The following is a 27,806-nucleotide window of genomic DNA, read 5'->3' on the forward strand; positions in this document are numbered from 1 at the left end:
TAAGAGTGAGATTAACTCACACCTTTAGATTCTCAGAGCGATGCTGGCACACCACGAGGCCCTGTGAGTGTTAAGTGGGACAATCCCACAGCCTCAGCTCCTGCCCCTGGTCCCCTTCTCCCTGCCAGTGTCACACTGTGTCCCTGAAAGAACCATGAGGTGTATGACTCGAGGCTACATGGCCCGTTCCTACTGGAATCCCTGGTTCAGTGACCAGCGCACCAAGCAGGGGCTCCAGTAGGCAGAGGGGCCTGAACATGTACCCTCTTTAACCCGGCCTGCCATGACCGTGAGTGGCTTACCATGACCTTGCGCAGTTTGTAGTTCCTGGCGCGGATATCCTGCATGAGCATCTCGAAGGGGGTGAGCTGGAACTCTGTGGGCAGGGGGTTGAACTCCTGCTCCTGCACCTTCTTCAGCTTCACCCCATGGCGGAGCTCCCGCATGAGCTGGACCCAGAGTCGGGCCTAGGCCCACGAGAAGATGGAAATGGCCCTTAGCCCTGGGCAGGGCTCCTGGCCTGTGCCCATCTGTGCCCTGGTGGGAGTGGGGTGGGGGCCACGTGTCTTACCCAGTCTGTGCGCCTCAGGCTATCCAGCTCCATAAGGGGCTTCTCTGCCTGCGGTTCATCCTCCCGGAGCCTCTGCAGCATCTGTTAAGTCCGGGAGAAATGGGAGAACGGGAGTGGTGGGGCTGTGTGCCCTGCTGGTCTGCCCCCTGGGGATGCTTCAGTACCATGTGGGCATTTTGGACAAGGCTTTGGGGCACAGAAAGGTATCTGCGAGAACCAAGCCATCAGCCTTAGAACCACATGGAAACACTCGTGTCCTGCTGGCTATCGGTGGCCACTCCTCCCACGCAAGGGTGGGGGGAAGCACCCTTGCAGCAACCCTTGGCTGCAGCAGAACCCGAGGCCTCCTTATGCTGACCCGCACTCCCCCACAGGGCCCCCATCCTCCACAGTGCAGCCGTGAGGCCCTCCCGCATCTGGGAAAGGCTCCAGACTGCTGCTCACAGGGCACATCCACCCTCGTGGAAAACCTCGTGGACACCACAACCACTTCTCTGCATGTCATCCTATCTGGAGTCTAGAGTCGTATGCTTCCTCGATTGTTTTCTGAATGGTTGGCTCCATGAGGTCAGAACCATGTTTTCACCTTTGCGGTTGTTTTAAATCTGGCTCCCAGCACTGCGTGACACATGCTAGGTCTTAAGCATTGTTTGAGTGAATAAATGAATCATTAAGTGGATAGTTGGATGGACGGGCAAGAGGGCGAGTCACTCAGCAGGCCCCAACATCACAGAGGTCTATTTCACGAACTGGGAAAAACGCCACCAGCAAGGTGAGGGCCCAGGAAGGATGTTGGGAATGCTCAGGGAGCTGCTCTCTGCCAAGAATTTGTTAAGAGGCTGCTAGGTTCACTGCCCTGGATCCTGGCAGCAGTGGGGGCTCTGCTCTCACTGGCCCTCCACCCTGGAGGAACATCTGCCTTTAGCACACAGCCTCTGCCACCCCATCCCCCACGTCAAACAGAACCAGTCACCCCGGCTTCCCTCCCAAGCCACTTGCCAAACTGCCCTGGGATGCTCTAGAAAACTCAGCCAAGTCTCTGAGAAGCACAAGGTGTGTGGTTCTAAAAATAGAGCTGGGTGTGACCTGCGTCTCTGTGGACAAAGGGCATGAAGGTGGGTCCCCTGTCCTTTCTGGAGCAGCTCTACTGCCCCTGAGCAGGCTGTTTCTGCTCCCAATGCCAGCCCAGCCACACACTGCCAGTAGCCCGCTTCTCACTGCCTCCTCCAGTCCCCTGACTTCTCCTGGGTCAACTGCTTGAAGTCCAGAGCTGTTTACGCCTAAAGAAAGAGCTTTTATTACCTGGCCAAGGAACTGACCTCAGCAACAGCCAGGCAACTGAAAATCATTAGGACCCTTAGTGCCTCAGAGGAGCGCGAGGAGACAAGTAAAAGACCCAAAGAAGGAAAACACAGAAGCCCAAGAGGCTCCTCAGAAGAATGGAATGGAAGAGCCATCTGTCTCCTTCTCAAACTCAAGGAAAAGAAATGTTTTCCAAGGAGGAGCCGGTTAGTGGTGATCTTGAAGAAACAGCTGGCTGTGGAGGTCCTCCCAAGAGGAAGAAATCTTTCTCCAAAGAGGAACCACACAGTGACCCTGAAGAGTCAGGAAACAGGAGGGTCCTCAAGAAGAAGAGGAACTTGTCTTCCAGGGAGGATCCACTCGGCAGTGGACCTGAAGAGGCTGCTACAGCAAGAGCAGCAGCTCCAAGAAGACGACAATGCTCTGCAGGCTGTCCCAGGGAAATCAGAATGGACATCTCCCTAGTGGGGTATAAGTTTCAGACATAGTCCCCACCCATCCTCTAGAGTCCAATCAAAACAAAAGAAAAAACAGACAAGCATTAGGGGCAGCCACAATTAAAGCACTGGAAGGACATCTCTGAGATGCCGAGCAGGAGTGGGAGGGAAGACGGGGGATGGGGCTAGGGGGCAGCGGGTGGGCAGAGGGACCACACACTTTGGGCTACGAGTGGGCTGCAGACAAGGCCAAGTGACCCAAGCAGCATCCAACCTGTCCTGCGCTGGATCCCAGGCCCCTGGTCAGAACAACCCTGAGAGTCTGCCCAGGCCCAGGCCCAGGGAAGCTGGGCAGGAAGGAGACACACACCAACAAAGGGTCAGGGTAAAATCAGGGACCAGCATCGGTTAATTTCAAAAGCACCTCCTGACCTCTCCAAAGTCTCCATTTTTTCTCCTCATCTGTGAAATGCTGGTGGAAGGCAGGGGTCCCTGTGGGCTGTGACCCCCATTTCAACAAAACACCTCAGGTCCCTCCAAGGGAGAGGCTGTGAGAGTCGAGCAAAGACTGTCACCTCCTGACTTTGAGACCATGAAGCAGCAGAACAGCTGTAGGGAGAATGCCAGCCGGGAGCCGGTCAGGCCCTTCTGCTCCGTACTAGCTGTGACCTGGGGCGAGAACACGACCTCTTAGCACCTCCAGCTGCTCAACTGGGAAATGGGTGAAAAACACCGCGGGGGTGTGGGGGTGGTGGTTAGGGGTGGAGAGGAATGTCGGACTGTCACCCAGGGACAAACAGCTGGACGAGTGACCTCTCACTGAACTGCCCACCTCCCCAAAGCTCCAATATGTTGGCACCTCTGCTCCCTGTTTTCAGAAGGAACCAGTTCTGGCGCAGGAGACCTGGAGACACAGTCCCTTTTGCAGATGTAAACATGAGGACCAGAGAAGCTAAGGACTGACTTAGAGACAACACGAGTGAGGTCATGGGTAAAGGCACCAGTTTGTGAATTTCTGAGCCTCCGTCCCCTCCTGTGCAAAGCCAGGTAAGCAGGACACTGAAGATTAAGCTAAAACCTACAAAGTGTTCAGGACCATCTGGCACAGAGTGGACATCCACTGTGGACAGTCGGAGGGACAGAAGGAACTAGGCAGGGAGAGGGCCGGGCCCTGCCCACCTGCCCCACCTCTGCGGGTGGAAGCACCTCCAGGACCCCACCCCTCGCTCAGCCTGCCCCACCCACCACCCTCGACTCTGGGCAAATCCTTGGCCCTCCGTCCTGGGCCGCTCCCTCGGCTCACCTCCTTGGCCTCCCGGACCCTGGCGAGGAAGGCGCGCAGCTCCAGTGTCTCCACGAAGAGCGCGCGGCACACGGCCTGGTAGTGGGTCTGCGCGCCCCGGGGCTCGGTCAGGCGCGCGGCGCACAGGCGCATGGCCTGCGCGAAGGTTCGCACGGTGCGGGGGCCGCCCTCTGCCTCCTCCTCCTCCTCCGGGCCCCCGTATCCTTCGTCGGCCGCCCCGCCACCACCGTCGTCATCGCAGTCGCTGTTGGCCATGAGGTCAATGAGCCGCTCCAGCTGCGGGCTGAGCTCGCGCTCCTCGTGCTCTGCCAGCCCCCAGTCTAGCGCGCGGTAGATGGCAAAACCCAGCGACTGCACCACCTGCGGGACAGGGCCCTGCTATTAGGCCAGGGCCCTGCTGTTAGGCCAGGGCAGGGGGGGCACACAGGGCAGGGGTGGGGGTGGGATGGAGGAGGGCTGCGTCCCAGCCGCCGCAGGAGGTCACCATCGCGTGGCTTCTACTGGTGAAATGGGACAGCAGCTGTCCTCTGAGGGGTGCACCACCGCCCCCACCCGGGCAACACGGTGCTCCCCAGCAGCACAGCTATCGTGGAAAACTGAGTGGCAGGTTCTTATAATCAAGACACGCTATACCGCTGGACTGCAGCTCCTCTGGGAGGTGGGGGGGTGGGGGGGTTAACCAAGAGAGAGGAAAACCAGAAATCCCTCTATGTGAATCCACAAAAGTCCGGTCGGGAGTGGGGCAGTGATCCGAGGGATACTAGTCTGCCATGCACAGCCCTGAACCCCCAGCACCGCCCAGAGCCAGGACTCTGGAGCTCTAGATAAGATAGAAGCAGTCCACAGCCACAGAGGGCAGGCCCCTGGCTCCTGGGGGGTTGGGGGAAGCATGTTGGGAAAGGTGTGTGTGGTATCGCTTACACACCTGTCAGAGCTCACCAGATGTACAGTTTACCCCCAACAAAAGTGTTTAGAAAAAGACGGAGAGGCAACCTAAGGAAGCATTAGCTTTTCATGTGCAATGACAGTATGTTTTAAATCAGAGGAGAAAGACTAGCTTATTCAATAAATGCTGCTGGAGTAATTGCTTAATTACACATTTAAAGCTTGACACTGGAACTCAAAAAGTGAGACCCCTCAAGTATTTTGAGCTGCATGTAAATTTCACTGTATGTGAATTTAACCTGAAAGAGAGAACCTAAAAAATAATTGTACCTGTGTAGGGAGAGGGGGTGAGGGTCACCAGCAGGCAGGTGGGGGGGGGGCGCTGCAGGGAATAGTGAGTCCTTTGCTGTTGGAGCCTGGTGTGGGGCCACCATGCTATTCTGCTGGCTTTGCATAAGCTCAAAATTCTTTCTCCACAACAAGGTTTTAAAAAGCGGATTAGCACATTAGAGATGAGTCCTGCACTCCAGACCTCTTAACGCCGATTTTGGTGTTACTTAGCCCCTAGGGAATTGAGCTTTCAGGGACCACCATTAGCATTTCAGATCTGGGTTGTGTACTGTCTGACCCCACAGCCTTGGGTCTGCTCGAGGGAGGCGCCGGGGAAGCGGTTCGATGCCAGCCAGTGGCGCACAGCAAGAAGAACGAGGAAGCTGCTTCCAGTGCTGACAGCACTATGTGTTTGTGTTTGAAAGGGTGTTAATGGTTTCCTTTCACGACTCAGTACAAGAGATACACACACACCAAAATGACAACAGCTCTTTGCCACTTAACCTTGCCACTAGTCTCAAGACCCTCACAGGTGGGACAAACATTGGTCACCTATCTGCCTCAGGCAGAGGGGCCGTGCTGGCCTGGGGGTGGGGTCAGCCTGCAACCTGTGCCGTGACCTCGTGCCCCTGGACGGAGCCACACCCTCACCAGGCATGCGCAGGTCACCCAGCCTCTGGGCCCCTCTGGTCTCTCCTCTGTTTCCTGTGATGTCACCCCTGGACCCCAAGGGAAGGGGTCAGAGCAGAGCTGAAGGGAAGTGTGACAGTCAGCGCTGGGAAGAGGGCAGGGCACAAGAACAGGCCTTCTCTGTCCACAGAAGTGCCTCCTAAGATGCCCTGAGTCTGGAGGGGCTTAGGGGAGGTCTGCCTGGCTCAGGGATGCCTGGGGAGGCTGAGGCCCTGTGGGAGTAAAGTTCCAGTGAAAGTCAATAATGCTCCAGCCTGGAGGCACCTTATCTCTGCCTCAGGAGGCGAGCGCCAGTTGGGCTACAAGTCATACCCTAGAATCAGGAGTCAAAAAGGCTGAAGGCCAACCAGGCCTGAAAGGTGAGTGAAGGGCCTGCTCTGGCTGGTGGAGTCCCTGGGGCAGCCCCTCACTTCACACAAGTTCCCATCAGTCCTTTCTTGGCCCAGAGGTAGATGCAGGAAGAAGAGAGATGGAGCTTCCCTGGTGGCTCAGGGGTGAAGAATCTGCCTGCCAATGCAGGAGACGTGGCAGGTTCGATCCCTGGTCTGGGCAGATCCCATGTGCTGCAGAGCAGCTAAGCCCAAGTGGCACAGCTACTGAGCCTGTGCTTTCGAGCCCAGGCTCCACAACAAGAGAAGTCACCGCAACGAGAAGCCCATGAACCACAACAAAGAGTAGCTCCTGTTCTCCACAACCAGAGAAAAGCCCACACATCAATAAAGACCCAGCACAGCCAAAAATAAACGAATAAAATCATTTTTACAAAAAAGCAGAGTGAACTCCACCTCACCCCAGCTTTGCCCCACAGCCCCCGCTGACCCCAGGGTGACCCTCGTTCTCCGAAGGAGATCGCTCTGCCCCTCGGGCCAGGCAGGCAGAAGGCCCAGCACCAAAGCTTCCTGGCTCCAGGGCACACAGAGCGCCCCTACTGGGCCTGCCTCCCCTGGTTCTGGTCTCTGGCCTGTGCTGGCCTCAGATCAGTGAAAGGGTTAACTCCACTGCAAGCCTCTTGAGAGCCGCCCCAGCCTGACACTGGAATGACCACTGGCTTCCCCCCAGGGAAAAGTCTAGGCAGAACCCCGAGCCCCCCTACCTCTGGCAGTGTGGGCACCAGGCAGCGGAGGCCCTGGGACCAGCCCAAGCCACTGAAGGGCCCGAGTGAGAATCTCAGCACACAGGCCAGGAGGCTGCCCTGACTGACTTCCTGGGGCCCCCACGTCGATTCCCGAGCCGATATACAAAGTTCTTTGTAAGTGTTTTCAAGACTGATGACAGTAGGGAACACAAGTGGAACAGGGGTGGGGAACACAAATTCACTCGGGGCTGTGGGACAGGGCAGCCTGGCAGCAGGAGCCGCACACAGCAGTGAGATGGACGTGTCCTGAAAACAGGGCTAGGCTTTTCTTACTCAGGTTCCAGGACGCTGTGTAGCAAGAGCTCACAGCAACCCCTGGGAACCTGTGTTGCGTAAACAGCAGGGCATCCACCTGGCCAGAGGGTGCACTTAATCACTGACACAATTAAGAATTGCCAGCATACGGTGACTAGAAAAGTCAGAAAACTTTGGGATGGTTTTATTATTGTTTTTAAAAATCCTCCACAACAGACCAATGGGTTTCCCTTGTGGCTCAGACAGTAAAGAATCTGCCTGCAATGCAGGAGACTGGGTTCGATCCCTGGGTCAGGAAGAACCCCTGGAGGGGGACATGGCAACCCACTCCAGTATTCTTGCCTGGGAAATCCCATGGACAGAGGGGTCTGGTGGGCTATAGTCCACGGGGTCGCAAAGAATCAGACATGACTGACTGACTTTCACTTTCACAGCAGACCAACAGCTGTGCCCACCTCCTTTCTATAACACTGTTTAACATATAAATACGTATTTACACAAAACCATTTTTTATAAAGTAGTGGAATAAACATCAAATTCAGGACAAACTACGTGGGGGCAGGAGGATGGGACAGGAGACACAGATAAAGGTCCTAGGGATGAGGTACTGGGGAGAGCTCAGGGACACGGGGGATGAGCTGCTTTTCCTGTTTGTCCCCCAGCCCCACACCTGCCCAACGCTCTGACCAGGGAGACCACATCACCTTTGCTCCCTCTTCCCTCTAGGCACCTCCAGGAGCCCGGGGGTCACAGGGGAGACCCCACGTTTCAGATCCCCCGAGTCCACCCCACCCTACTGTGTGTACAGGCTCCCCCGTCCTGCCTGTTTTCAGTTATCATCTCCCCACAAGCCCTTCTACTAAGCCACTCAGCACTTATCCACATCTTGCCTCAGAGGAACAACTGTACAACTGTTGTTGTTCAGCCACTCAGTCATGTCCAGCTCTTTGCAACCCCATGGACTATAGCACATCAGGCTTCACTATCTCCCGGTCCTTCTAGAAGCACAACTGTATGTGCTTCTAATTTACAGTATACAAAACACCTAACTGTTATTTCAGATCAAGTACATTTAAACTTTGTTTTTAAAGTACCTGGGCTTCCGAGCTGGCTGGTGACACCATTGTTGTGGGCTCTGTAAGAGGAGAGAAGAAGCAGTCAAGACAAGCTTCAGCGTCCCCTGGGCCGGCCCCCCACCTAGCCCTCAGGAACACACAGAACATCTCCCAAGATCTCCACCAGAAACCAGGGCGCTGAGCCACCAGTCGCTGGATGGACACTGATAAGACCCAGCTCTGCACCGGACGTCAGGCGAGCCATGTGGCCCTGCCCTGGGGCAGATGGTCCCGCCCTGCACAGCGGTCACACCCCAAAGTGACCACTCAGACAGGAGCAGCCTACAGGGCCTCAAAGCCCATCCCGCCCCCTGGGGAAGCAGGTACGGGACAAGAGTGAAAGGGGAGAGGAAGGGTCAAGGGGGCAGCTTGGGTCAGCCAGGCCTGAAGAAAGGCCTGGAGGTGGGAAGCAGTATACCCCCAGCTCAGTCAGATGGGAAACCCTGGTGCAGTGGGGAACCATGCACCCCCAACTCAGAGTCAGATGAGAAACTTGGGTGCCATGGGGAGCCATGCACTCCCAAATCAGAGTCACAAGAGAAACCTGGGCACCGTGGGGAGCAACGCACCCACAAACCAGAGTCAGATGAGAAAGCCGGGTACGGTGGGGAGGGCAGGCTCTGCTCCAGGGTTCCCAGCAGCCATGTGGGGTGAGTTGCCATCTGGCTGCACCTCTGGCACTGGGAATTTCTCCCCAGACTGTCAGCACCTCAGCCAGACATACAGAGTGCCCAGGTGCTGAATTCGGCTCTGGGTATTTTATTATTAAACATGGCACTGAGCTGGCATGTTTACAAGCACTTACACAGCCAGTGTACAGCCTGGGAGGTCAATGGTCCTGGTACCCATTTCACAGATAAGGAAACAGAGGCTCTAGAGGATGAGCTCATGTGCCCCAAGGTATCACAGCTAGTAAGTGGTGGTGCTGGCTGCAGCCAGGCTGGGGGACCCAAGAATCCATGCTCCAGTCACTGCCTGAGCCACCCTCCAGCCTTCTAAGAGGCCAGGCTGGAAAGACAGGAAACCCACCTCTTTCCACAGCCTTGCTTGAATAAAGCACACAGAGCTGTGGGAGGGTATGAATTTCAGCTGCCTTAATTGAGGTGGATAAAAACACAAACCATAACATTCTCCACTGAGTGAACCTGCTAACTCTGCAAATATTTTCCAAATGCCATCAAGAGACAGGAAGATTGCCAGGGATAAACGGAGTTTGCATAGCGCTGAGCCATGAAAACACTTTTCCATTAAAACACTGCACTCCCAACATTAGTGGCGCTGACAGACTAGTGAGCACCTGGGTATATACCTCGGCCTGTATTGAGGGTTCAGTAAAAGTCTGTAGCTGTGAAGGACAGAGACCGTGGAAAGTGGGAGAAACGGAGGGGCCAGGGCCCCGAGTTACCTTGCTATAAAAGGGCAGGGGGCAGCCAACCCTTCAGAACTCTTTACAAGCCCAGCATGGTGTGGAGGTGAGTGTTCACCAACCCAACTGTATTTAAAGTCGCACAGACTTGGGGAACCTTTGGGCTGTGCAGAGCAAGGAGCCCTGCAGTGGTCCCGTGCCCAGCGCTTTGCTGTAAAGTTCAGGGCCACGGCTCCCTCTGCACAGATGAGGAAGCTGGAGCTTAGAGACAGAGGGTTTACCAAGACCACACAGCTAAGAAATGGTGGCGCTGGGAGCCCCACCAGGCACAGCCAGACTCCAGGTACACCCTCCCGAGCCCCCGGAATACCTGGAGTAGACATAACTTTGACATAAGCTTGACATAACAAGCTGCTCACCTGGCATCCTGCACACTAGCTCATACTTATTTACAAACCAACTGCTCCCTGGGGAAGAACAGAGACTGAGATAGACGCAAGGCTTTACTGATGCACGGTGAGGCAGGAGCTAGACGCAGCCACCTGGTTTCCCTGGCATCCTCACCCCCCCACACCCAAAAGGACACTCTCCCCGAGATGTGCTGGGGTGGAAAGTTCTTTTGGTTTCTTCTGGGAAACAATAAAAGACAAAAAGTCAAAAGGTGAGGGCCTTTTCTTTGAGATGACCCTGTGGTAGTACAGGAAACAGGTTTCGTTTGTGGGAGAGAATTCTGTGAGGACGTGGCAGTCTGGAATCCCTGGAAAAGTGCCTCCCTGTGCCCAGCAAGGGGTGGTGGGATGGGGTGCCGAGCAGCCTCTCCCCCTTCTGCAGGTCTGCGGGTGAGGAGCACTGTGGTGAGTAAAGATCCTGGCGTCCTGCCTCCCTGACTGCAGGAACAGGGGGACGTGGATGCAGTGCCCTGCTAGGATGCAGGGAGGTGGGGGTGATTGTCCGCTAATGACATCCTCAGCCCGAGGATGTCCTCCTGGCGACCCTCTGGGCTTGGGGTCAGCACAGGAAGGAGCCTTGGACTCCCCTCTCCACTCCTCACTTCTTCACTTAGCCACCTGAAGCCAAGAGGAGACACCTGCTCCAAACCCGGAAGCTGTCTGCTCAGCACATGGGTCAAAGGCGCCCTGTGTTTGTGGTGTGTCCTTCCTCCTCCAGTTCGTTTCTGCCATAAACTCACACATCACCATGGGTGTGGTTTCCTATCCAGCAGCAAGGCCCAGGAAGCAAGTCAAGCCCCAGGGAGACCCAAGACAGAGCTCTGTCTTGCAGTCCAGACGGAGGTTCAGTTGTTACTCAGATGACCTTAAGGCAAAGGGATTATCATGGCTTTACAAGGGTAAATTTGTATTAAGCAGTAAGTTTGTGTAACTTGCTCCCTTGGTAGCTCCGATTTTTTAAACCACTCCACTTGCTTGGATTCTCCAATCTCCAAGGAAAATGCTCAAGTGGACACTCATAAACCTGACACAAACTGAACAGGGGGATTCCTGGTGGAGCTGAGGCAGTTATGTGCACAGGTGCCCTGGGCTCAGCACAGCCTCCTTGATGCCTAGGTGAGGTGCACACAGGGCATGGGAGCAGCGCCTCCCCGGGCCAGCATGTCCCAAGGTTCCACAGACACCCACATGACCTCTGGGGCAGCTGCTATCAAAGCCCCATTCCACAGAGACTGAAACTGAAGCACCCAGAGGTCTAAGTAATTTCCCAAGGTCAGGCACAGGGTGGGCGCAAGCCGGCCAAGCCCACTCCCCAGCCCCGCCCCCATGTCTCCCCGCGGGTGACTGCACGGCCACTCTGCCTTCCTGAACCTCAGTTTCCTCATCTGCATGATGGGCGCACAGCTCTGCCTCCCCGTCAGAAGCGTGAATAAGACAGCGGGCTGCACACTGCAGAGCAAGGCCCCATCTCCCTCGATGGCGAGGTGGAGCCACTGCAACCCTATACCATGTCTTCCTGGGTGACTCTCACAGGAGCAAAGGGCCTGCGGCAGGGAGCTGGGGGACAACCAGGGTGGGTGGCACCAGCAGCTTCAGAGAGGGCCAAGAAGTGGGAGACAAGAGCCACATGTGAAGGCCCTGGCTGCTCTGTTCAGGATGTGTCCTGTCTTCCAGGAGGAGCATCCCAGCTCTGCAGCCATCCCAAACTCTCCCCACATCACTACACAACCCCCCGTGAGGAAGGCTGTTTAAAAGATACAGACAACCCTGGTCACTTAGGAGGCAACCCGCCAGTGAGGCCCAGCAAGTCCATCATGAGGGCCCAGAGCCCACAGGACACGCAAGGCTGCCCGGAATGCTAGGGGTCCCACTTCAGCTTCTGGGAGGGGATACCCTGGGCCAGGAGAAACGTGAAAGGGTGCCTCCCATGGGAACAGACAGCCCCACTTATACACATAGTGCCAGCAGCATAGAAAAGCAGCAGCAGTGGGGGCAACAGCACCACGTGTCCACATGTCCATGTGTCTGGATCCATGTGTCTGTGTGTCCATGTGTCTGTTGTGTGCACAGGTCCTTGGGCCCAGGATGGACATGGGCTTCATGCTAACATTTCCTCATTAGTCCTCCCCTGTCCCCCAGCACGTGCCACTCTCACCCCAGTTTATGGGGGAGGAAAGGGGGCCCTTAAACTTCACCCTAACTCCAGCTGCTGGGCTGGAGGTAAAAAGGTGAAGAACAGAGGTCATGACACAGGGCTGCCAAGGAGGTAGACTGGAAAGGTCTTGCCTCCAAGTAGCGGTGGGCGGCAAGGGGACAGGTGGCCGGTGTCTGGGGGATGCAGAGGAGCCACAGAACTACAGGCAGAAAAGGAGGGAAGGCTGCAGTTGCAGGTGTGACCTGGTAGATGGGTCATGTGAGGCACCCAGGTGTGAAGAATGGGTCCTGTGAAAAATTTTAGCATCAAATCTGACAAAAAAAAAAAACACACAGAAAAGTAGGGCAGTGTGTGGATTCATATAAGAACAGAGAAGGTTGGAGGTGAAAGGAGGCACAGCCCTGTGAAAGCCCCGCATCCACCCTCCACCTGCCCGGGGCTTTCATGGTGGAGAGCCTGTGCAAAGAGAAAAGTATGTCTGTTTCCCCTGCAGATGTCAGCTGGGCTGGCAGGTCTCAAGCAAGGAGGCAGCCAAGCATCACTTTGGGAGCAGCCAGTGTCCTGCAGGGCCTGTCCTGGAGGCATCAGGTGGACAAATGCCACTGAAACTGTCCCAGGGTCACTGACCACGACCACACTGCATGGAAGGATTGAGCTTTGTCTCAGGGAATGGTCAGCACATGTGCTGCCTGATGGAGTTTCTTGCCTTAATTAAAGAAAAACCAAAACCTTTGCCTATCAGGAAGTTTTAATAATAGCCTCCTAAAAATAACTTCGGAGAAGGCAATGGCACCCCACTCCAGTACTCTTGCCTGGAAAATCCCATGGACGGAGGAGCCTGGTAGGCTGTAGTCCATGGGGTCGCTAAGAGTCGGACACGACTGAGCGACTTCACTTTCACTTTTCCCTTTCATGCACTGGAGAAGGAAATGGCAACCCACTCCAGTATTCTTGCCTGGAGAATCCTAGGGACGGCGGAGCCTGGTGGGCTGCCGTCTATAGGGTCGCACAGAGTCGGACATGACTGAAGCGACTTAGCAGCAGCAGCAGCAGCAGCAAAAATAACTTCACTTAACATGTTTCTCTATTTTCCCCACTTGAAGAAGGGAGGCTTCCAAGCAGTTATGAAGAAGTTGAGATTAGGAAGTTTACTCAAGTCGGCTTTCCCCAAGTAGCAGAAAGTGAGAAGTATTCCTGCTCATGTTCTAAGATAATATTGTTCATCTTCCCCAGGTAAAGTTTAGTTTGGTTGTTGAATTTTTTCTTTTTTCTCTTTTGGATCAAACCTGTGCCCCTTGCAATGAAGTCCTGGAGTCTCAACCACTGGACCCCTGGGAAAGTACCTGGTTGTTGCTTTCTTTACCATTATCTTGAACACTGACTTAATGCCTAGCTTTACCAGAACTTCATGAGGGGGAATGGGAACTGAGGGCCCATGTGACCTTTTTCTTGATGGCTATTACAGCACACTTCTTTCAGTGAATCTACTAAGCACCCAAGTCCCAGAGAAATGCTGGGTTAGCTACCTACAGGAGACAGCCGGCCTAAAGTTTCAGCTGATTGACAAAAGTGTGACAAGGACAGAAGAGAAAGTTCGGGGTAGTCTTTTTTTCAACTTTTAAAGAGGCAGCAAGTCACAAACCTCATCCACCTTTACAAGACATACTTATGGACAGAACCAAAGATCGTATCTAATGGAAAATGAAATTGGGCTCCTGTGTCACAGGCTAGAACCTCCAGGTACAAGTCAGTGCTTCTGGGTCAGCAGGGACCAGGAAGAAGGGGCTGAAGAGGGGGTGGGCAGGAGAGGTGGACAGGTTCCGAAGACCACCACCCCGTGGCCCATGTGGACAATACTGACTCCTCTACAAAGACAGGCCCTCAGTTCTAACCACCTGCCAGGACTGACAGCAGACCACTTACTACTCTATGCCTCAGTTCCTCACCTTTTAAATCAGAGGGTCAAAACAGGCAGCCCCTTACAGTCCTGTTCTGCAGTGGCAGAAGCCAGTCCCTAGGTTATGTTGTTTGTCTCCAGGGATGAGCAGGGGCACAAGGAAGGTCTTTTAAGGAGGAAATATAGTCATGAGAGAAAAGCTCTTTGTGAACATACAGACTCCAGGGCCCACAGGTGAGAAGAGGCCACCCTGTCTCATGTTCTGAGCCCACCTGTGAGGATGATGTACACAGGCACTGAGAGCATCTGTGCTGAACACAGATCCTAACCCTTCCTGTGTGACAGGGAAGCCTGAACCTCAGATTACCTGCACGCAGAATGGAAACAGTACCATTTGAGTCCAGTTCTTATTATCTTCTCCTGTCAAATATATTAGAGCTTTTTGTGCAAATAGAGCAACTCTGAAGTGTCACCCAACTGCAGTGTTAGGGAGGTGGGAACAAGGCACACAGATGAGATGGGAGCTTGTGGAAGAATACTGAGGGTCCCAGGAGTGGCAAGCATTGAGCAGACCGCCTGGTTATCAAAGGAACTGTCCTCTGGCTAACTTTGGCCTGGCCCATCACATGGATTTCTGCAAATCCACCTCTCCAGCACACACAGCCAGCAGGTGCACTTCCCCACGGATATCCCTTTTAGGGGTAGTATCATCATATGCTCGGCACCAGCACTCTGGTTCTCCAGGGAAGAAAACTTTTTTCTTAAAGAGGCTAAAAGTCACTTAAACTCATCATTCTCCGAAGATTTCAAGTATCTTTCAAGGGCTTCATTGTTGAACATTGCTGATGGTTAAGAGTCGAACACTAAGCAAGCTGTTCCCTAAATCTTACATTTTCCTTTCTCTATTAAATCGGCAGACCCACAAAAAGCAGCCCAAGGAAAACACGTTTCCTTTCTTGTCTAAATACCAGTCCAACAAGGATCCACACCACCAGTCACTGGGTGGGACCGACTCCCAGAGCAGAAGGAAGCAGACTGGGTAGGGAGAGCGGGCAGGAGAAGCAGAGTCCGGTCTCCCTGCGCAACGTCCTCGGCCAAGGAGCCAAGTCCCTCTCCTCTCCAGCCAGCACTGGCCCTAATGGTAAGATAGGTTTCAGGTGTGTGTGTGGGAGGAAGTCCAGGAAAGAGAGAATGACTTTCATGTCAGGGAGAGGGAGCGAGGACAAGCAGGGCCGAAGGGCTGAGGTCCGAGCTTCAGCGGAGGGTTGGGGGCTCCCAACCCACAAAAGGGAGAGGAGGAGGAAGGCCTTCCAGTCCGGTACAGAGAGAAGCCGGAGGGCCCCTAGTGCGGCAGAGGGGGCGCGGAAGTGGGAGAGGTCGGCGGGTCCCGCGGAGAGAAGGCGCGGCAAAGGGGGCGCCGGGTCCGAGGACAGGTCCGGCAGAAGGAGGAACGGAGGGTCGCAGCCCCTCCTCGCCGCGGGCGCCGCCCCCCGCCCCCCGCGGCCCCGCTCCCGGCCTCACCCGCCGCGCCGGACTCCCGCCGCGCGCTGACCGAGCCGTCCCTGCGCAGGAGGATGTCCGCCGTGTCCCGGATGCGCCGCCGGCCGCCCGGCGCGCCTCGCAGCCCGCGGCAGCACTGGAAGCACACGGCCCACGCCTGCTCCTCGTTGATGGGCTGCTCGTACGCCTTCAGCACCTCCTCCAGGGACAGCTCCCACGGCTCCGAACGCCCCGCGCCCCCGGCCCGCTCGCCTGCGGCCGCGTCGCCGCTGAAGCTGCCGGCCCGGGCCATGGCCGCCCCATCATCGCCGCCTGCGCGCCCGGCCGGTTTCCATAACAGCCGCGCCGGGGCCGGCGCGCCCGCGAAGCGCGGGGGGCGGATCCCGCGCCGCCGGCCGCTGCTTTGTCATCGCCCGGCCCCGCCCAGCGCGAGAGGCCGCAGGTGAAGCCGCGGAGGGGAGGAGGGCAGGAGAGGGGTTGGGCAGCAGGGAGGAAGAGGAGGGGAGGAGGGCGGAGGGAAGGAGAGTAGGAGAGGGGGAGGCAGGGGCGTCCCGCAGAGCGGGTGGGCAGGCGGGAGAGAGCCCGGAGCTGGGCCTGAGGCGGGGATGACGGGCCGAGATTGGGGTGGTCAGGGGACGCAGAGCCGGGAGGAGGTCGGGGGAGAGTCCGGGGGAGGGAGCAGGGGTGCGCAGGGTCGACCCGCAGAGGGGCGCCCGGGGTGGGGGCACCTACGGAAACGCGGTCCTCCCCGCCTGGCCCGCGAACCCACATCAGGCTCTCACACGCGTCAGGCCAACATCCCGCCCAAGCCCCACCGCGATGACTGCCGGGGAGCCGGAGGCCAGTGACTCCCGGAGGGGCAGGCGGTGCTGCAGAGCCAGCTGGCCAAGTCACCTCGGGAGTCACCACTCCGTGAGGAGAGCCAGGAAGACCCGCGGTAGGAAGCACTTAAGTGTCCCTTTTCCAGTGGAGACACGCGTCAGTGTTGAGAGCTCCGGCGTCTCCGTGGAACGCGGCGCAGCGCTCCGTCCGTAGCCGGGGGCACCGGCTCAAAGGCGCCCCCGCGGGCTCTTCCTCCCTGGTTGCACTGGGTCCGACTGACACGGCCAAAATGCACTGGGAGGTGAGGCAAGAAAGGCGACGGTCTCCACTCTGGGCAGCACATGGCCTACAGATTCCTGAATTTCTCCACGCTGGCGATTCTCTCAGGTCTGTAGTGGAACTTGGGACTTGGAAAGTTCCTGGGAATTCTCAACAGCTGAAGACAGAAATCACAACAGAGTTGCAATGTCACCTCATTGAAGACTTGGGGTGGGTGTAGGCAGCCCCTAGGGCCCTACTCTCAGATAACCCCATCTGGCATTTTCATCTTCCAAAAAAAGGAGTTTGTACAGATGAATCAATTGTACAAGTTTTGGCGCCCAATAGCTGGGCACTTTCACAGCTTTCCTGGTTCTTGGCGCTTATGCAGGCAGAAACCAGGCAGTGCCACCACTGTGGAGAAGGTGGAGCCTGGGGGCTCCAAGAACTGCAAGCACTTGGCCTCAAGTTAATCTTCCCGCCTAGGGACTTCCCTGCTGGTCCGGTGGTTGAGAGTCCACTTTGCAATGCAGGGGATGCAGGTTTGATCCCTGGTCAGGGAACTAAGATTCCACATGCAGAGCAATGAAGCCTGCATACCACTAGAGTCCCTGTGCTGCAAGGAAAGATCCTGCATAACAGCTAAGACCCAATCTTCTGCCTAATCTTCACCCACAGGAACCCCCACCCATGGTTGTCAGTAGAGGTCAGGGAGAACCTCCAGGTGTGTCTTACCACAGTGGGGAGTTCCCAGACGGTGGTGAGGCAAGGCCCAGACTCACAGGACACAGAGCTGTCCTCCCCCACGTGGCTGTTCCCCATGGCCCCACACAAGGAGTGCTTTCAGACTCAGTGCAGGTCAAGTCTTCCATTCAGATCGCCACCAACTCACTGTAAGTTAGGGTCACTGCTCCTACCTTAGGCAGAGCCACCCCCCTGCCTCCTGCTGGCACGAGCCTCTCACGAGGGGCACCCAGGCCCTAGGGCAGAAAGTGGCAAGTACTCTAACTGGAAGGTGCTTGGGTTGTAGCAAAAGTACCTTGGTTGGTACTTCTTCAAAGGGCCTCAATTTCCCTGAGGGTCTTGTTTGATGAGCACAGGCCTTGGTAAGGACCTAGTTGTTCACTGGAAAAAAAAAAAAAAAAAGCACAACATGAGAGCTGTGAGTTAAGTTTATCTGGAATATAATGAGGGCTATAACAGAGGAGGCAGCATCAGACAGCTGTACAGAACTGCCCCAAAGAGGCAGGGAAGGTCAGTATGTACATGATTTTAGTGAAGGGGGATGTGCAGTCAGGAACACATTTTGCTAGAGGCTTGGTGCTAGTCACAAGCAGATGTCACAGTGCTTTTAGTGCTTTTCTAGACAAGAGGACATATAAGAATTGGGCTCATAAAAATCTGAAAATAACTACCTGAAGACCTGTTGTGCCAATTTGTACTTGGCATAGTGATGACTCATGTCTACCTGATCCAGGGGCCCTGCAATCACCCATGTAAGGTACAAGACCATTTCTGATTTGTCATTAATCATTTTTTCAGGGACCCCTGTGCACTTTAGCCAGCAAGATTTACAACACTGGGGTTTTACTAAAAAAAAAAAAAAAAATTTAAGTTAGTTCTACTTCCGTATCTCAGTATCTGAAAGGTTTGTCCCTCTAGCCATAGCAAATTATGAAACAGAAGCACCAGTCAGCTCTTGAGATGCTCCTAGAAACCATTTTTTTTTTCCTGCCAGGTCACTTTTCACACATCTCCCAAAAAAGTCCCAGATAAGCTCTAGAAATGGACACAGGCAAGAAGCAGCAGCCTGCAGGTGGTGGCAGTGAGAGGGGTGTCAGGGGTGTAGCCTGGGACTGCAAGCGTGGCTTCTAAGTCAGTAAAGGGCAATGAAGTGACTCCACCAGACCAAAACTGATCAACCAGATGCAGCAGGTTCTGATCTGGTTGGTGGGCACACAATGGTTACAAGTCAGAGTCAAGGTGATCACTTCCTTCCTGGAGTGGAGCGCCAAGCCCCGCCCATACTTTAATAAAAACTGGTGTGGGTAACTGCACACCGAGGGAGGGCAGACAATGCCTGGTTAAGATTGGAATGGGGTTCATCCCAGCAGAAAGTGGCTTACAAGTCAAAACATGGAGCTCTTTGTCCACCAGTAACACTACACAGAACTGAGTCAAAGAAATGTTAGTTCTTCCATAACCTGAAGTTGCCCCTTGGATTTTAGAAATGAAAATTTAGTGTATTTCCAGCTGTTCAGAGTCTCAACGAGAAACAAAAACTGATGGATCAGTCATGAAACCAACCTAGAAAGCGTTGGATCCAGGTCATTTCTACAATGAAGGGATCAGCAACAGCCCACTCCTGAAGCTGCGTCCTTCACCCTTCATGTCCAGTACACGAGGAAGGCTGTCAGTCACCATGGGCTGTGCTTGGGGTCAGAACTGAAACCTTTAGTGCAGTGACTAATCCACAGTACTTGGACTTGCAAACACACTCCCCAGATATTCATCTTATAGTGTAGGCTATTCATTCACACATATTTGCTGAGCACTAGGTGTTCATGTCTTAAGACTGGGAAGACCAGTTTGAAAAACCTGACTAGGTCCCCCTAAGAATCCCCCAAGTCCTCAGGGGCAAACAGCCACAGGAAACATCGTCACTGCAGGTGGGAAATGGACAGATGGCTACATAACCCCACTGGTTATGTCTGCTTTTCCCATGCTCTGTGTCTGATGCTCTAAGGGAATTACAGATAGTGCCCGTGCCAGGGCAGAGCAATCAGAGGGGTGGGTGACTCATAACTGCCACTGGCCTGAGGTTAAAATCTCCAGGAATTATACCTCTGAGCATCTTAGCAGAATAGAAACTAAAGGATCCTGGTTTGGCCCCTGGACACCAAAAAGCTAAGTTAGCGCCGGAAGTCCAAGTGCTGTGTGGAATACACGTGTGACTCCAGGAGGAGAGTGCAGGGCTCCAGGGTGCCACAATGAGAGCATGCTGAGAGTTTAGAGACAAAGGTCAGAGTGAGTCAGGCATATAAGCAACTTAGTTAAACGTCAGACAACATGAGATGAAAGGCCAGTTAACTCCCCTAGACACAGGGAGAGCCACTTCACCTGTTGTGAGGGAAGCAGAGACTCTCAGCTTGCACTGAATTTCACTTCAGCCTGAAAAACAGGTCGGCTTCTCCCAGGGGATCTGTGCACACTGGACGCTGTGAGCAACCAGGCCCCTGAATGCCTTCTCTGTCACTATCCTTGCAGAGAGGCAGGGCTCAGGGGTCTGGGAGGAAAAGCTGAAACTGGAGAGGCTGTGGTTTGTGCTTTAGGTTTATTTTGGGATAATGATAAAGGCCATGAATCCCCAGGGGTGCTGGATTCAGCTAGGCTGTGCTTGATCTCTAAAAGGAGCCAACACGGCTCCGGCTCAGGAGGAAGGGCACTGAGGCTGGGCGTGGCTGCAGATTTCTAGGCTAGTACTAGCAGGAAGTGGGGACCCAGAGCTAAACCAAGGTGGTGAGAGGAAATCCCACAAGACTACGATGGAGGGGAGGCAGACAGGGCTGTTCTGCTGAGGAGGGGACAAGGAGGGGGCACTTACGGAAGTGCTTTCTCTGGATTCCTGATCAGCAGCTGAGAAAATACTCAAGAACACTGTTTGCTTCCCACTGGTGACACTGGCAGTCATTTGCAAAATTTGGGGCTTCTTTACGTTGTGAAAATTAACAGAAACCTCATTTAAAACGGAGTCAGGAGAACTTCCTTGGTGGTACAGTGGATAAGAATCTGCCTGCCAATGCAGGGGACACAGGTTGAATTCCTGGTCTGGGAAGATTCCACATGGCGAGAAGCAACTAAAGCCCATGCACCTCAACTACTGAGCCTGCAGGCCTAGGGCCTGTGCACCACAGCTAGAGAAGTCACCACAAGGAGAAGCCCAAGCTCTGCAAAGACGAGTAGCCCACACTTGTCACAACCAGAGAAAATCTGCTGCTGCTGCTGCTGCTGCTGCTAAATCGCCTCAGTCGTGTCCGACTCTGTGTGACCCCATAGATGGCAGCCCACCAGGCTCCACCATCCCTGGGATTCTCCTGGCAAGAATACTGGAGTGGGTTGCCATTTCCTTCTCCAGTGCATGAAAGGGAAAAGTGAAAGTGAAGTCGCTCAGTCGTGTCCAACTCTCAGCGACCCCATGGACTGTAGCCTACCAGGCTCCTCCGTCCATGGGATTTTCCAGGCAAGAGTACTGGAGTGGGGTGCCATTGCCTTCTCCGGAGAAAGTCTGCATGCAGCAACAAAGACCCAGAACAACCAAAAATTAAATTAATTAATTAATTTAAAAAATAAATAAAATGCAGTCAGGGACTTCCCTGGTGGTTCAATGACTGAGACTCCACACTCCCAATGCAGGGGGTCTGGGAACTAAGATCCCATATGCCTTGGGGCAACTACACCTTTGCACCACAACTACTGAAGTCTGCACGCTCTAGAGCCTGTGAGCCACAATTACTTGGCGAGCCTCTGCTCTGTAACAAAAGAAGCCACTGCAATGAGAAGCCCAAGTACCGCCAACTACAGAAAGCCTGTGCATAGCAATGAGGACCAAAGGCAGCCAAAAATGGAAGGAAGGAAGAAGGAAAAAAGGAATAAATACAAAGGAAAATTGCCCCTAAATAATGTAGACTATCAGCGGACATTGTGAAGGCACAGGCTCTGACGATGTTTTGGGAATGCTTAGTTATAGCCCCTTCCCCACAGAAGGTCCATTCAGCACAGAGGACACATGGGTCACGACAGCGGCATGTTTGACGTGCTTCAAATGACTGGGTATCTGCTCTCCACTGTTCTTTGAAGCAGGTGGGTGAGGACTGCCATGACGGGCAGTGACGGGCAGCCCTGGTGTGTGTGTGTGTGTGGGGGGTGTGCATGTGTGTATTGAGGCTCCTACAACCTACTTCCCTGGCAGCCCCACCCAGTGTCTGTCATCTTGAATCTGACACACTCACACTTGAACTCTGAGCCTGTCCTGTTATTGTCTCTCAACCGTCCTCCCAGTGTTGCCACCTCTCAGCTGATCTATGTGGGCAGGTATGTGATGTGTGTATATGATATATGTGTGTGTGATGTATACACGTATGCATATGGCATCTCAATGTATGTATGCATGATGTGTTTGTATGTACAACACATGTATACATATGATATACAAGTATATGATATGATGTATGTGAATATGACATGTGTATGGTGTACGTGAATATGATGTATGTTATACATACACGTGCATATGGTGTCAATCCATGCATGCATACGATGTTTGTGTGTATGATGTACGTGTACATATATGATGTACAAGTATATGGTATGATGTGCATGTGTGTGATGTTTGTGTGTATAATGTATGTGTATCTCCACATTCCTACTGGCTCGGGTTAGAAAACTCTGCACTTCTTCCTCACCTAGGGGATCAACCTTTCAAGCAGGAATCTATTTCATCACTTCTCTTCACCTCAAGGCCACCACTCTGGTCAAGCCCCTGTTCCACTGCCGAATGATGGCCTGAATCCATCTTACCCACCTCTGTGCCCTGCCTTTGCCTCCCCACAGTCTCTTTTCAACTAGCTGCCTAACTTGGGACATGCACCTGCCAGGGTTCTGCTCACTGGGCCTGGAGGCACGGTCTTCTCGGTCTTCTCAATACTTACAAGGCCACGTGGGTGCTCCCCTCCTCAGCTGTGTGCTTAGCGCCTGATCATGTGCCTGTGGCAGTTCTGGTGTCATCCAGCCTTGTTGCCTCGTTTACAGGTCACTGGCAGGTGGATGGCCTGTGATGGCCTAATTTGCAGGTTCTGGCAGTGGGCAGGCAGCTGGCCAAGGGACTGCTGGCTGAGCGGCTGCCTCTCTTCCATGTGCCTGGTCTTTGGTGGGCTGGCTCAGGCTGTTCTTTTGAGGGTCCCTGGGAGGGTTCCCTGACTCTCAACATGAGCTCCTCTCAAACTCCTGTTTGCATCATGTCACTTGCATGTCATCACCAGCCCAAATGGAAGGGACAGCGACAGAGGGGGAGGACTCCTGGCCACATTTTGCAACCCACAAGGCCCATCTCCTTCGGACCCTTGTTTACTCAAGTTCAACAGCCCCCGTGGCGAGGGCAGCAGCAGTTGTGCAAGGTGGTCACGGCCTGCACGCACATTCCAGCCACCTGGAAAAGGTTCAGCAAGTGGCAGTGAGCGCTGTCTCCGGGCATCTGTCACCCCGTCTTTACGGCCGAGGAAACCACATTGCGTGAAAACCTGGACACAGAGACTGGGGTGCACGTCAGTGTCTGCGCCCAGTCCAGGCACATGCCCATCGAATCCCTATAAATTCCTAAGTGGGCTGAATACTGGGAGCATCTTTCTCTCTAACAAGAGGACCTTCCGGGACATGAGCTGGTCACCATGGTTACAAGCCCAGATTTCCAGTACTCCTCCCCACATCCTCCTGAGAGGAGCTGGGGCCTGGAAATGGACTTCACGTAGGAGACCCCTGTTGTGCGACTCCGGCGCGCGCGGCCTCGCGGTGACACTTCGCTTAAGTCTGGGGAGGAGGGAGGGGCAGCCTCAGTACCGCCGCCGGGCCGCGGGGTACTGAGCGCAGACTCGTTCTCCTCCGTTCCCTACAGGCGGCGTGGTTCTGGCGTCTCCGAAATTTGGGGGTTTCGGTTGTTTCCTCACGCCCAGCTCTGGTCACCTCGACAGAGATAACGCACAAGGGATGGCACAGTCTTCTCCCGGTGGTGCCGTCTCACTCAGCAACGCTAACCTCCGCCTTCAGTCGGACCTAAATATATACCACAGAGTCGGATGACCCCGATCTCCGCCACCTTCAAGATGGCCACCTCAGCCCCGGACAAGATGGCCGCCGAGTCTCCGCCCCCGAGGTGGGTGTGGCCTGGCAGCTGGAAGCCAATGGGTACTCGGGTCTGTCCTCAGCCAATGAGAGGGCTTCGCGGGCAGGACCCCCTAGAGCCCTAGCCCCGCGCTCTCTTCGCAACATGTCAGCCCCCGGGGACCGGGTGGCCGCCTCGGATCAGGGGCCTGGGGTCCGCAGGAGAGCATGGGCCGAGCTGCTGGGTAGGTGGGCGCGGGCCCCAAGACTCCTTCCCCCCGAACCTCCTTCTGCCCATCCTCGTCCCCCTTCATCCTGATCCCCGGGCCCTGGTCCCCCCACGCTCACCCAAGCTTCCCATTCTGGCAGCCCTCTGTCCACTCTGTCCTACGTGCGGTCACGAGGGGCGATTCCAGAAGGTAGAGACGTAAGATTCACCTCCCCGCACCACCACCCCCCCAGTAGCCTGGATGACAGTAATTTTTCAGCTCCGCTCAGCCCGAGTCACCTTAACATCTTTGAAAGGATCAATCCCAAGAAACTAGCGTTGGTACGATTCTAACCAGCTGAACTAGACTTTGCTCAGATTTCATCAGTTTTTCCCGTAAAGTCCTTTTCCTGTCCAGGCTCCCACATGGCAGTTACTCCCGTCTCCTTGGTCCCTGCGTGGGTGACAGTTCCTGGGTCTTCCTGACCTGGGCATTTGAAGGAGTGTCCCTCTGTTGGGTGTGTCTGATATGTCCTAGGATTAGCTTAAGCTTGTGCGGTTTTTGGCAGGAGTCCCATGGACATAACGTTGCAGGGTGCATCACCTCCAGGGGTACAGCGTGTCACAGTGTTTCCTTGCCTGAGTTTTTAAGGAGTGCTGTAATTTCTGTGAAACTGATTTTCTTCCCTAGAGGGAAGAGTCGAGAGGCAGAAACTGAGTCCCGAAGGGGAGCAGAAGGTGAGAGAGTCAGCCGTGTGCCTCCTGAGAAGCCACCTAAACCTGAGTGACCTCATTCTGGAGGTGAGAGGCAGTTGGCTTCGCCTTTGTAAGCACACTTGGGTTGCAGGTTTTTGAGCCTCTCAAAGGCATCACCTTTATGAAGAGACACCTGGCAAGTCTCGTGAGTATCTGGGAGGAGCATCCACTAAATGCTGTCCAGGTGAGAAAAGTAATCAGGAACATTTATCTATTTGGAGGTAGAACAGTCCAGAGAGGAGTCTGGTAATTCTCAAAGGTGTCAGTAAGTTTCACCTTAAAAGTTTTTTTTTTTACCTCAGATTATTTGGGAATCACACAGTAGACAAGCACTGAGCACACTTTGGTTGTCTTCAGGACACGGCTTGAATTTTAAAGTGGAGTTCTTGGTGTTTGGTTTCTAGGTAGAAGATCCTCCCTGTGACCAGCTGTGTCTCCGCCAGTTGATTGATTGTGATGGTCCTGAGGCCCACACTAACCTTTCCAGTTCATTGATAGGTGAGTTATAGATTCGTTTTCTTAATATATTGAGTTATGGCAGAGCTGTATGTAAGGTGACTTTGATGTGCTTCTAACACGCAGATGTGTTTAAATTCCCCTGGATAATGGTTTTCTACTTACATGTGTGGTCACCAACGACAAGTTTCTGTGACTTGCTTGGGGCTTGTTTTGAGGCTTTTGTTTAAAAACAGTGACTGTGCATCAGGCTCAGACGCAGTAGGAACCTAAGTGACCCTTGGAAAGATGGGACAGAAATATGGTCCTCGTTTCTGGAAGTGGCAGGAACAGGCGGTGCTGGGTGGGGAAGATGCAGGCTGCCCTGGGCCATCGCTGGGAAGCCAGTGTTGCAGGCAAGCGAGTCCCACAGATTTTTTTGTTTCCTGGTGCATAAAAATATTACATTTACATGACACTGTAATCTACTAAGTGTGCAACAGCATTATGTCTAAAAGAACAGTGTGCATATCTGAGTAAGAAAATGCTCTATTGCTAAAATTTAAAAAAGATTTTATTGCTAAAAACGTTAACCATTGTCTAAGCCCTCAGAGAGCCGTAATCTCTGTTATTGGTAGAGAGTCTCCCTCACTGTTGAGGCTGCTGACTGATTAGGGTGGAAGCTGCTGATGGCTGGGGTGGCTGTGGCCATTTCTTAAGATAACAGTGAAGTCCGCTGTGCCTTCCTTTCACAGACTCTCTCCATGGCCTGCAATGGTTGGTAATACCATTTTACCCACAGTAGAACTTTCAAAGTTGGAGTCAGTCTTTTCAAATCCTGCTGCTGCTTTATCAGCTAAGTTTCTGTAGTAGTCTAAATCCTTTGTTGTCATCTGAGCAGTCTTCTCGGCATATTCCCAAGGACCATATTCAATCTGAAGAAACCACTTTCTTGGCTCAAACACAAGAAGCAGCTCCTCATCCTTCAAACTTGATCATGAGGTTGTAGCAAATCAGTCACATCTTCAGACTCCACTTCTTTTTTCAATTTCTGTAATTTATTATAGACCCAGCACAGCCAAAAATTAAAAGAAAAAGAATCCATCTGCCAGGCGCCGTGTTTGTGTCGCCCATAACGTCCAGACGTGTGTGTATGTGTATGCAGCCCTGGGCTTCAGGGGCCCCAGACCATCGTGAGATGCTTCAACCAGACTGAAATTGCCTTACTTTTATATGTTGTGTCCCCCAGGTCTCTTCTCCCCTTCAAAAGGCAGTTTTCTGTAGTGCTAGAGCTTAAGAGAAGGCATTTAACCAGTCTCCTTCAGTAGTAGATTTTGTTGGGTATCTCCATATTTTGTCCTGTCTTTAAGGCTCTGCTTTGCGGGATCAAGCCACACGGCTGGGCGTTCCAGCGGCTGTCCTGTCCAGCCAGGTGGTGGCATCTGGCTTCATGCGGATCTGTGAGGTAGACACGAGGCCCCCTCTCAAGGTGCTGCTGACAACAGAGCAGAGGGTAAGATACAGTGTGAGTGAGGGGACTGTGCTTGTTGCTGTTTGGCTGTCTGGGAAAACTGGACGTTTAATATGCTTTCTTAGAAAGGATTTAATCTCTTTTCAGAAGAAATTGTCGTCCTTGTTGGAAATCACTCAGAACTTATTAGCACAGAGCATGTTCTCCCGTCTCTACTTCTGTCAAGAATTATGGAAAGCACAGGTAAAGTTGAGATTGTAACTCTGATTCCAGGATTTTCAAGCAGTATCTTATTCATTTTGGTGGAGCCAATAGAATCCTCAGGTTTTGTTAGAATTTCCAGCAAGTGTCACAGAGACTGGAGTGGCAAGCTTTCAGCAAGTGTCTCTGTGGATGGGGGAGAAGGACCCTCAATTACCGTATTTATCAGTATTCTCCCATCATGAGTCATATTTATTAGAATAGACTATACACAGAAACATCATGTTATACCTTCTCAGGTGTATTATGATGAACAATTTCCCAGTGTAGTAAACTAGAAAAACGTAATTTAAAGTTATTTTTATTGGCCACACTGCGCAGCTCATGGGATCTTAGTTCCTGGTACAGGGATTGAACCCAGGCCAAGGCTGTTACAGGGCCGAGCCCTAACCACTGGACCACCAGGGAATTCCCTTATCTGTTGTTTTTTGAAAAGTTATGAATTCAGTAGCCCTACAGGTTTTTAAACAGACTTTATTACAGAGTATAGTTGATTGACAGGGCTTCCCAGGTGGTGCAGTGGTAGAGAATCCACTGCCGACGTAGGAAACACAGGTTCAATCCCTGGGTTGAGAAGAACCCCTGAAGAAGGAAATGGCAACCCACTCCAGTATTCTTGCCTGGGAAATTCCATGGACAGAGAAGCCTGGTAGAATAGTCCATGGGGTCGGAAAGAGTCAGAGACAACTGAGTGACAGAACACACACATAGTTGATTTACAGCTGAAAGTTATCGCTTAGTTACTAAACGGGATCAGTTATGTAGCAAAGAAGAAACCCAGGGGTGGTGATGCATTCATGTTTTTTTCCCACTTTTATCCAGCGTTTATCTAGAGTTCAGGTGATTGTCAGGCTTTACTATGGTCCCAGCACCTGCTGATAATGAGCTGAATGCATGTGGGTTGTGATGGTCCAGGTGTTTGCAGGCAGCAGAGAAGAGTGGGGAGGGTGTCTGATTGGGTGGTTAGGAAAGGCTTCCAGGAAGAAGCTCATCAGGGGTGGGGCCTGAGTCAGAATTCCTGGGTGAAGAGAAGGGCACACTGGATGTGGGAGCCCGAGACAGACTGGGGCACCATGTCTGACAGGGTGGTACGTGTCGGCTACAACCAGAGGGCCTTTGTCTTGAAAGTGGAGAGGAGCCACTGGAGGGTGCTAGAAAGGAGAAATTGGCGTGACCAGCTACACCGTGGGGTCTTGTGCTGGCCACAGTGGAGAAAGGCCTGGAGGTGGGTTAAGCTGGAGCCTGGGCCTGAATGCAGGATCGTGGTGGGGATGGGGGTGCAGGTGGTCACGTGAGTGTTGGAGGCTTGGTTTTCGGGAAAGCACGTCATTA

General features: G+C 53.5%; 2 protein-coding genes across 32 annotated transcripts in view; one reads left to right on the top strand and one right to left on the bottom strand.

Annotated features, from left to right (window-relative positions):
* SPIRE2 (spire type actin nucleation factor 2) overlaps window positions 1–23,392 on the bottom strand; it is a 34,729-nt gene extending 11,337 nt beyond the window's left edge. For 13 of the 17 annotated variants that reach the window (XR_014059071.1, XR_014059072.1, XR_014059065.1 and 10 more), the window contains exons 1-5: window positions 15,412–15,761; window positions 8,003–8,043; window positions 3,614–3,973; window positions 572–652; window positions 303–467 (exon numbers count right to left, since the gene is read on the bottom strand). Coding sequence is in view for 7 of the 17 variants with exons in the window: in XM_081508096.1 (XP_081364222.1) it covers window positions 303–467; window positions 572–652; window positions 3,614–3,973; window positions 8,003–8,043; window positions 15,412–15,682 (918 nt within the window). In the remaining 10 variants the exon portion in view is untranslated. Of the gene's footprint in view, window positions 1–302; window positions 468–571; window positions 653–3,613; window positions 3,974–8,002; window positions 8,044–15,411; window positions 15,762–16,284; window positions 16,649–17,509; window positions 17,596–22,178 lie in introns of those variants that run through there. The other 4 variants (XM_081508101.1, XM_081508100.1, XM_081508102.1 and 1 more) reach the window with 2 other exon arrangements.
* FANCA (FA complementation group A) overlaps window positions 22,969–27,806 on the top strand; it is a 39,276-nt gene continuing 34,438 nt past the window's right edge. For 9 of the 15 annotated variants that reach the window (XR_014059056.1, XR_014059058.1, XR_014059057.1 and 6 more), the window contains exons 1-5: window positions 23,505–23,588; window positions 24,243–24,352; window positions 24,712–24,805; window positions 26,113–26,255; window positions 26,361–26,456. Coding sequence is in view for 8 of the 15 variants with exons in the window: in XM_081508071.1 (XP_081364197.1) it covers window positions 23,510–23,588; window positions 24,243–24,352; window positions 24,712–24,805; window positions 26,113–26,255; window positions 26,361–26,456 (522 nt within the window). In the remaining 7 variants the exon portion in view is untranslated. Of the gene's footprint in view, window positions 23,035–23,055; window positions 23,396–23,504; window positions 23,589–23,712; window positions 23,894–24,242; window positions 24,353–24,711; window positions 24,806–26,112; window positions 26,256–26,360; window positions 26,457–27,689; window positions 27,700–27,806 lie in introns of those variants that run through there. The other 6 variants (XR_014059062.1, XM_081508078.1, XR_014059061.1 and 3 more) reach the window with 4 other exon arrangements.

Source organism: Giraffa tippelskirchi, chromosome 7 (genome assembly GCF_054371585.1).
Source record: "Giraffa tippelskirchi isolate mGirTip1 chromosome 7, T2T-mGirTip1v1.2.pri, whole genome shotgun sequence".
Taxonomy (NCBI): Eukaryota; Metazoa; Chordata; class Mammalia; order Artiodactyla; family Giraffidae; genus Giraffa; species Giraffa tippelskirchi.